At 39.9% G+C, this 9,690-nt stretch overlaps 1 protein-coding gene across 4 annotated transcripts in view; it reads left to right on the top strand.

Annotated features, from left to right (window-relative positions):
* The first annotated feature begins 365 nt into the window (after positions 1-365).
* Positions 366-9,690, top strand: part of RIF1 (replication timing regulatory factor 1) — a 50,964-nt gene continuing 41,639 nt past the window's right edge. For 3 of the 4 annotated variants that reach the window (XM_087819859.1, XM_016205737.2, XM_016205744.2), the window contains exons 1-8: positions 366-471; positions 859-975; positions 1,652-1,730; positions 4,917-5,013; positions 6,226-6,353; positions 6,445-6,539; positions 7,384-7,573; positions 9,110-9,202. In XM_087819859.1, the coding sequence (XP_087675985.1) occupies positions 869-975; positions 1,652-1,730; positions 4,917-5,013; positions 6,226-6,353; positions 6,445-6,539; positions 7,384-7,573; positions 9,110-9,202 (789 nt within the window). In that variant the 5' untranslated portion in view covers positions 366-471; positions 859-868. The remainder of the gene's footprint in view (positions 472-858; positions 976-1,651; positions 1,731-4,916; positions 5,014-6,225; positions 6,354-6,444; positions 6,540-7,383; positions 7,574-9,109; positions 9,203-9,690) is intronic. The other variant, XM_016205719.2, reaches the window with a different exon arrangement.

Here is a 9,690-nt window from a genome sequence, read left to right as displayed (position 1 = left end):
CAGGGTCGGGATCTACACCAACCTAGACGCAGGAGAGTTACGTCCTCTGGCCAAATGAGTTCCTGCTAATACTTCAACAAGCATTCCACTCGGAGTTCGAAGACAGCCTGAGCGCCCGTTACATTTAGTCCGGTGACTGGCGGGATTCACTAACACTTCGGATTTCGAGTCCCTCGCTGGTGAGAGGTGGGCCAGAGCCCTCCAGCCCCGCGGCGCGGCCGAGCGGCGGGGGGCGGGGCGGGCGCGATCGATGCCCTCGGCGCGCCGCAGCCCGTCGGACCCGCTCGGGGCTCCGCTGCGCAGCCTGCTCGCGCGCGCGCTCCTGCGCCCGGCCCGCCGCCATCTTGGTTTGGGGAGGAGCGGGCTACACGCGTGAGTAAACAGCCCACGCCGGGAAAGTCGAGGCCGGCCTGCCTCCCTGTGGTGCGGGCAGCGGCGGAGACGACGTAGTTCTGATCTTCATTCGTGGAGGTGAGTGTCGGGGTCACCGCGCTAGGCCCCAGGGATCCCTCGGCCGGGCGCCCCCTCCGCCCCCTCGCGGTGAGACGCCTTTACTCCCGGCTTCTCCCGCCCCACGCCGGTCTCCTCCCCCTGTTGAAAGCTGCCCGGGAAAAGTGGTGGCGGGAGAGGACGCGGGACGGAGCGCTGTGGGCCTGGATGCGGGTTGCGGGGCGCAGGAGGAGGTTAGGGCCGAGCGTTAGTGCACCGGGGGGTGTGGACGTGGTCGGGGGGACTGGGAGGCCCGGGGCGGGCGCGCGGGTCTGGGGCCCGGGGTCCTGGGTCCGGGGTCAGCCCGGGCCGGCGCGGGGCTGTTTCCATGGGTCCCTGGATTTTCTCCTTTTCCGGTCGGTGCCTCAGGGTGGCCAACATGACGGCCCGGGGGGGACAGAGCCCAGTCGCCCCGCTCTTGGAGACTCTGGAAGACCATTCCGCCTCCGGTGGAGAGCAGACGGACGCTTACCTCGCTCTGACAAGGTGAGTGAGGCCCGCGGGGAGCAGGGATGGGGCGTTCCGGCGGCTCTTGGGGAGAACGCAGCTGGGGTGCGGCGCGCCAGGCGAGGTGCGTGTTGGAAAGTGAACCCGCTGGGAGGGCGCGGGGGGCGCGGGGTGGGAGGGTGCGTGCCCAGCGGGTCCCGGGCCCTGCTGCCTCGCCTGCGGGGGGTGTGGGGAATGAGGAAGTCCGCTCCCGCGTCTTGCCGTCTAAGAATGTAAAAAAAGTTGCTTTGGAAGTGGGCACGCTGGAGGAGTGGGTTTCGGGGTAAGTCGCGTCCGTGTTGGGACGGGGTGGCCACCCAGAATTGGTTTTTTAATCGAGAGCAGGAACTCGAGTTTTGTTTTAATTGCAAATGCTTCGTAATATTTCTTCTCCCCCCCAGAAAAATCACTGAGTTTTCTGTAGTGACTGGGGAAATTGAGAGAGGATAACCACTGGAATAAAATGATATAGTAAATTTGTTGCTAAGGGGATAGGTTTCTCAGTTTCCTCTTCCCGTAGTAAAACTGTCGGAATTTGTATACTGGGTGGGAAAGGAATTCTGAGGATTTTTTAATTTTCTTCAGCTGTATGTTGAATTCTATACTTCTGTATTTTAAGCACTAGGTCAAGTTAATTTGCCAGAATTCTAACATAAACTTTATCTCTGCTTTTAAGCCGTATTACTGGAGAAGATGGAAAAGAAGTCATTATAGAAATTGAGAAAAAACTTCCTCAGCTATATGAAGTTTTAAAGGTATGTGTTTCTGCTGCGTATTAAGTAATATTTTATTTGTGGGGAAAAGTTTTACCAGTTTACTCATAAAAACTTTGAATTTAAATAAAAGCAGATCATAGTACTCTCAATTACTTTATAGTTTTCTCTCACCTAACAGGTCCCAATGAAATTACTCTTTAGTCCCCACTTTGCAGAAGATTGATTTAATTTGCCTAAAGTTGCCCAAGACCATTTGAATCCAAAACCTTAACTCTTAATTTAAGAGCAGTAATCAGCAGATTATTTAATCTGTCTTATCTCCTTTTTGTAGGAATGTACTCCTAAGTAATGATTCTATAATTTTGGTTTTGGTGTTTTTATTTATGGTCACATGCCCTTAGTTTTTGCTACTCTTGCTTGGTTAAAAACCTTTATTAAGGTTATCTGTACTGCTTGTTTATAGGTTTGTGATGTAGTTTAACCTCAAACTTGAAGACCTATGTTCCTGTCCTCACTTGAGTACACTGTGGCTTTGTGACCTCCTTTAACACTTAACTTTGAATTTTCTTGTTTTTAGAATTAAGAGGTTGAACTCAATCTCCAAAGTCCCATTGCGTTCTCGTTTTTATGATCTTGTTTTTGTGTTTTTAAATAGAAGTATTCCATCAAAATATTCCTTGTACATTTTAGCTTGATTTCTGGCTAAATGTTGAGGCCTTTTAGGTTCTGTCTACTTACGTATCCTGTTACAGTGATCAGTGCCTTTTTTTCATGTAAGCAGGAGCTTACTTTAGCAATTAGTTCAAGACATTAATAGTATTATTATAAAATATTAGTGGTATTATTTATTGTCCCACTTTTCTTTGTCAAGTTCCACATTCCAGTAGTATAATCATGCTCTGCATAATGATTTGGTCAACAACTTGGACCAGCCCAGTATACTACAGTGGTCCCATAAGATTAAAATGGAGCTGAAAAACCGCAACGTCTTACTCTCCTGTTTGTGGTATGCTGGTATAAACAAACTACTGTGCTGCCAGTACTGTAAAAGTATATCACATACAGTTATGTACAGTACATATATTTGATAATGACTTTCTGATTTATGTATTTACTAGACTATACTTTTTAATAATTATTTTCTAGTGTACTCTTTCTACTTAATAGAAAGAGTTTACTGTAAAGCAGTATGCTGTTACCCTGGCAGCACCTTCATATATCCCTTACCACATCTCTTGACTGCATCATTTTCTCTTGTGTTAGATTTAATTTCATGTTTTGTACAGGCTTGTAGCCTAGAAGCAACAGGCTATACCATATAGCGTAGGTGTGCAGTAGGCTATACCATCTAGATTTGTGTAAGTGTGCTCTATGATGATTGCACAGTGACAGAATTGCCTAATGATGCATTTCTTGGAACATACCCGTTGTCAAGCTGCACAAGACTGTATTTGATGTGATAAAAAGATGCATCTTTATATATTTAGTACTTGACAACGTGTACTGTCAGGAACTCAATTGCACGCATTTCGAGTCAAGTTGCAGTTTGTAAATAGGGTTTGTAACTAAAATGCCTAATGAATAATTACTGTTGACTCTGAACAACTCCGGTTAGAGGCACCACGCCCCTCTCCCCCTTGGCAGTGAAAAATGCACATACAACTTTTGACTCCCTTATAACTTAACTATATTTAGAAACACCTGGGTGAGTACAATATGTACTGATAGGACAGTCAACAGAAGCTTTGTGTGAATTACTAAGCACTAAAAGGATATGTAAATTCCTTTAGAACAGGAATCATAGTAGGCAAAATGTGTTACTGTTTAGAATTCCGCTAATATTATTTCTAAGAATCCACAACATTCTTGAAATAAGACACACCACTTAAAAAAAAAGTTTTTATTGATTTTTAGAGAGGATGGGAGACGGGGAGAGAGAGAGAGAGAAATAATTATCATCGATCAGCTGCCTTCCGCATGCCCCCCTACTGGGGATTGAGCCCGCAACCCAGGCATGTGCCCTGATAGGATATCAAACTGGTGACCTCTTGGTTCCTGGGTCAACACTCAACCACTGAGTCATATTAGCCAGGCAAGACACAGCACTTAAGGAAACCTTTCAGGCAATATGTATTAAAGTTGGTTAGTTACATGCTAGCTATTATCCAGGAGATCTAGTGGTAGCTTTCAAAGTCTTAAGGATATAAGACTTCATCTATTTGTGTTTGAATAAATTTCTTTAATATCCCTTATGCCCCAGGGTTTGATTTTTATGTTGTTTGGTTTGATTAATTATAAAAGATGTCCCAGGGAAGTCCCTGTTCATATATTTGCTACTAACATTTATTCTTCCTGCTCAAGAGTAACAAATATCAGAAGTCTCCTTGGATATCTGATTCAGAGAAATAGAGGGATTTGAACATAAATCAGTTTGGAATAGGAAAAACACAGGGTTTCAGGTAACATAGCGTTGGGGGATATACAGGATGTCCCCAAAAATGTATACACTTAACCCATTATTAATTCTAATGGGTTAAATCTGAAACATCAGGTGAGCTATCCGAAGTTAAAGTGTATACATTTTTGGGGGAACACCCTGTATTTTACAAGCTTGGGATTTTATAGCTTTTACATACATAATATGGGTTGGGCTTTGAATTCCAGATGGACATAGATTCAAATTCTGTCTGTGAAGTAGGGATGTTTTTAAAAAGATTGAGATAATGTTTAAAGCTCCTAGCACTTCAGATACTCAGTAAATGCTTCATTCCACACCCTTACCCTTGTTTTAGAGGTGTCACTCCATGGTAATGCAAGGATGTCAGCTTTTGCTTACCCTTTGTGGAACAAAGTGATGTTCCACAGAGGAAAGAAAGGAGAGACATCGATTTGTTCCACTTATTTATGCATTCATTGGTTGCTTCTTGTATGTGCCCTGACTGGAGGTCGAACCCACAGCCTTGGCATATCGGGACAGTGCTCTAACCAGCTGAGCTACCGGGCCAGGGCCAAGAAAACTATTCTTTATTTAGTTGATCTTTATCTAGTTTCTCTCTTTCTTTGCCAAGCTGTATACATGGGCTCCTGATCTTATTTCATCTACTTTCAAAGATTTATTGATTGATTCCATTAAAATGTAGTTTTGCTTTTTAATCAAATTTTGCTCTCTAAATATCGATTCACAATTGTACTCATTTATAACAAGTGTGTGTTTGTATTTTGTAGACTCACATTTCCAGTCAAAACTCAGAGCTCAGTTGTGCTGCTCTACAGGCCTTGGGGTTTTGCTTATATAATCCCAAGATTACCTCAGGATTATCAGGTAGTTAAATTTATTAAGACTTAATATTTTAAGAGTTTATAAGTATATACTCTGATGTTGTGAAAAGTATTGTTAACCTCTGTTAGATTCATAACATAGTTTTTAGTTTTTAAAAATTTTTTTTAATTTTTTTTGTTTGTTTGTTTTAGAGAGGAAGGGTGAGAGAAACATTTATGTGAGAAACATGGATCGGTTGCCTCATATGTGCAGCCTGGCCGGGGAATCTAACCCGCATTCTGGGTATGTGCCCTGACTGGGACTCAAACCAGTGACCTTTTGGTGCATGGGACAGTGCTCAACCAACTGAGCCACACTGTCCAGGGCTCATAACATAGTTTAGATTATCATCGGAAAGTTTTTTTTCCTTTAGACATAGTTCTTAGATAATTATAAAATTTGCTCTAAAAGAAAATAAGCTTATTTATAAATAATTGCTATGAAACCTGAACTCTCCTTTGTAAACGCTTATCTGCTTTAAAAGTTAATTTAGTTGGTCTTCTCTTTTGTATAAGCATATACACTAAGGAATATGTTGAATTGAAAAGTTTTTACATAGTGGTAAGTGGGATAATTTGGAACTAAAAGTGGTAATGAAAACATAAGACTGATGCTTTCTATGTTTTCAGCTAATCTTGTTACCGTAAAGGTAGCAGTTTGACATGGTAAAGGAAACCTAGGAGATAATTTTAGAGAAGGGAAACAAGGAATTAGGGACTAAAGTCATAAAGTTATCTTTTTTTCTGAGGGAAAAGTCTCTGCTCTTTTTAATATACAGGGTGGATCAAAAGTAGGTTTACAATCGTTTGCATGGAAAATAATATAATAATAAATAATACAAGAATAAACTGTTTCACAGTCACAACTGTAAACCTACTTTTGCCCCACCCTGTATAGAAATGTTAGCAATCTGAAGTAGTTCATTTTGAGGCAGAGGTGTAGGGTTCATAACATCTTGCCAAAAATTATGTTGTATGTTCAAACCTACTGATGATACCTATAAAATTATTTTAATTGCTCAGAATATCTGATCTAGAGTCTACTGTTTTCTAAATAAACCATCTTACCTATTTTTGTGTTATGGGAAGCAGTTTACTATCGCTATTGGTTTCTGGCCCTTCTCTTGGATATGCATTTAATTTTTTTTCTATTTTTGTATTTGACGTTTTAAAGGATGTAAACTATTGCACATAATGAAAGCTGCTTGTTTTTCAGAGGAAAGTATGCAAGAACTGCTTTTAAAATTGAATGATATTGTTAAGAGTTCAGACAAAAATGTACGTACTAGGGCACTTTGGGTGCTATCCAAGCAGACGTTTCCCACTGAAGTTATTGGCAAAGTAGTGAGTATAGTTTTTATATGTCTTCTTAGCTACATGCCATTTAAAAAATTCAGGCTTACTTGGTTTGTATTTATTTTGTTTTGTCTTTTAGGTACCCAGTATAATTGATTCACTAGAAATAGTGTTTAATAGAGGAGAGATGCATTCTGCTGTTGTTGATTATGAAGCATTAAATGTCATCATAAGGTATGAATTTGGATGCTCTGCAAATTGGAAGAATAGTTTTAGGAAATTTAGAATTTACTTTTAGGAGTGGACTTTTGGGGCTTGATTATGAGTTAGACATTAAAAGAGGGAAATGTCTTCTAGACAAAGTCTCAAGAAAAAGTAACAGGAAGGAAAGGAACTAGATGTGTTTAAGTTAGTATGCCTTTGTTTATTTTTACCGAGATAGTCTTAAAAATAAAGTCTTGGTTAGGCTGCTGCTGCTAACACAATTCTGGGTTTAAAAATTATTCCTGTTAAAGCTTTTGCAGGAGTTTGAAAAGTAGTATAGACTCCCAAGTGAGTTATAGTTTAGGATGTCATTAGCAGTGCCTAGCAGGAGATGGCAGAACAAGAAAATCTCTTACTTTCTTCCTTCCCATCCCTGCTCTTTTTAGTGGGCATGCTATCAGCACGCTCTTCATTGATATGCTTTGTATTACCTTTGTTTTAAAGTTTTCTTTAGTAGTTGAGCTGTTTGCTCTAACTACTTAATGTTCTGATGCCCTGATTGATGCTCACATTATATCACAGTTCTCTGGTTGTCCTATAAAAATATTGAATTTAATTGTATAAAAATAATTAGTATTTTAAAAATTTTAAAAGACAAAATGTGTTGTTCTTATTTTAAAAACTTATAATAATACAGAAATCTAAAAGTTAGCCAGTAAAAATTAGATCTTTTTTGTGTGTGTACATATATGTACATATTCTACAATGAATGGACCATACTGTGCTTATTTCTTCATCTGCTGCTTATTTTCCTGGTAGTTTAGATGTAAAGGGTGAGGCCAAAATAATTTATTAATTGATTTCTCTATTACAGGCTAATTGAACAAGCCCCAGTTCAAATGGGAGAAGAGTCAATTAGATGGGCAAAACTGGTCATACCTTTAGTTGTTCATTCAGCCCAAAAGGTACATTTGCGGGGAGCGACTGCTCTAGAGATGGGAATGCCGTTGTTGCTTCAGAAACAACAAGAAATAGCCTCTATCACAGAGCAGCTTATGACTACCGTAAGTATTACTTTCTATCAGGATTTTTTTTTGTGTGTATCAGGATTTTTTGAATACTGCATTGTAAGGTTCTGCTTAGGGCTCATATTGGTATAATTGTACTGTGATCTCGGCAATTCCTCTTTGAATTAAAACAAAGAATTGCTTAAGTTAGTGTAGGCATACTGCTCCTACACTACAGTAAGGAAGGGAACTGTCTATTCAGTGTTACTATGATCCAGGCATTTTACTCCATCCCTAGTGAATGGTGATTGAAAGGGATTGCATTTCTGGGAAAGGGAAATACTGATTTCAGTGTTATTTGGGTGGTTGTAGCATAATCCCAATGGATATAAATTTAATGCACATAAGTGCATCAACTGTGTAAAATTTCCTAAAGTTATTATTTTTTCCCCCAGGTTTTAGGTTTTTCAAACTTTGTTCTTGAAACATGTATTTCTTGAACACCTATTATATGCTGGGTGTTTTAGACACTGAATATACCAGTGAACAAAAGGAACTTCTGGAGCTTATTTTCTAGTGGTAGAGATATAAAGCATGTAGTAGATTAAGTGAAGAACATTGTGGAGAACAGCAGGGACTAGATGAGAGTGTCATTGGAGAGGAAGGGTGAAGTATCAGGGAAGAAAAAAACTGGTATTTGAACAGTGATTTAAAGGTGGTACAGGAGATAGCTCTTTGGAGGAACCATGACAGCAAATGGCCCTGCTCTGATGGTTGTGTTCAGCGAACTCTGGGGCAGTATAAGCAAAGTTCATGAGGGTGAGGAGTAGGAGATGATTTCAGAGAAACAGAGAGCCAAATCACATTGGGGGTCATTGTAAGACTGGGTTCTACAGAAAACCGTATTTGAAGGTTTTGAGTCTAGGAGTGGTATACGTACTGACTTGGGTTTTAAAGGGATCTCTCTGCCTCTGTTGAGAATACACGCTAAAGGGGATTGGGTAGGAGCAGGGAAACTAGTTAGGACATACTGCAGTAATCCAGACAGTGAGGGAGGTTTCCAGATTCTAAGACCTGGCAGTTTTGTTCATTTTTAAGTTATTTCATGGTAGTGTTCGGAGTCAAATGAAGTATCTCCCTTGTCTTTGCAAGTTTTTTATTCTGATAAGTTTATTAATTTTTAAGAGCATGTTTAAAATTCTTTATAAATTTGAACTAAAATTTTCTCAGTCAGTTATCCATGAAGCCATTAATATATTTTTACAGTTATCAAAGTGAGGAGTTAAAACATTGTCATTTGAACTCTAATTAATAATATAACTGGTGAAGTTTTTAGGGAAAAGAATATTGGTAGAAAAAATTAAGCTGTGTTAATGGATGCAAGAATTGCCAGATTGTGATTAGAAAAGCATAGTAAAATGTTAATGATTATTTATATTTGGACATTTATTATAAAACTCTCAGCTTTGCTATAAAAGTTTTCCTGATAAAACTGGGTAAAGTTATTTGGCTGAGACAATCAGCCAATTTGATACTGCATATTTTTTTCTTTCCAAGAGTCCTTCTGGTAAATATTTTTGCTTTTGTTTGCAGAAATTACTTTCAGAACTCCACAAGCTATTTATGAGTAAAAATGAGACTTATGTTTTAAAATTATGGCCTTTGTTTGTCAAACTTCTTGGGAAGGTAAGTCCACATCTAAAGAATAGTTCAGTTTTACATGTCACAGCTTTTCATTTCTTTCTTTTTTCTTTTAATATATCTTTATTGATTTCAGAGAGGGGAAAGGAGAGGGAGAGAGAGAGAGAAACATCAACGATGAAAGAGTCATTGATCGGCTGCCTCCTGCATACCCCAACTGGGGATCGAGCCTGCAACCCGGGCACGTGCCCAGATGGGGAATTGAACCCCGATTGCCTGGATCCTAGGTCGATGCTCAACCCCTGAGCCATTCCTGGCCAGGCATTCATTTCTTAACTTTATTTACATAGTATAGTCAGTCGATCCTTATTATTCATTTACCATATATGCAAATTTACCTGCTCACTAAAATTTATATGTAAACCCAGCATCAGTACTTGTGCTGTATAATTTCCTAAACTTAACTACCAGCGTGTATAACAGATGTGCTGGGTGGCAAAAAAAAATTGTCCCCCAGTGCATTTGTTCCCAGC

Source organism: Miniopterus natalensis, chromosome 8 (assembly GCF_054644295.1).
Source record: "Miniopterus natalensis isolate mMinNat1 chromosome 8, mMinNat1.hap1, whole genome shotgun sequence".
In the NCBI taxonomy this organism is placed as follows: Eukaryota; Metazoa; Chordata; class Mammalia; order Chiroptera; family Miniopteridae; genus Miniopterus; species Miniopterus natalensis.
This window is presented reverse-complemented; position numbering and strand designations above follow the sequence as displayed.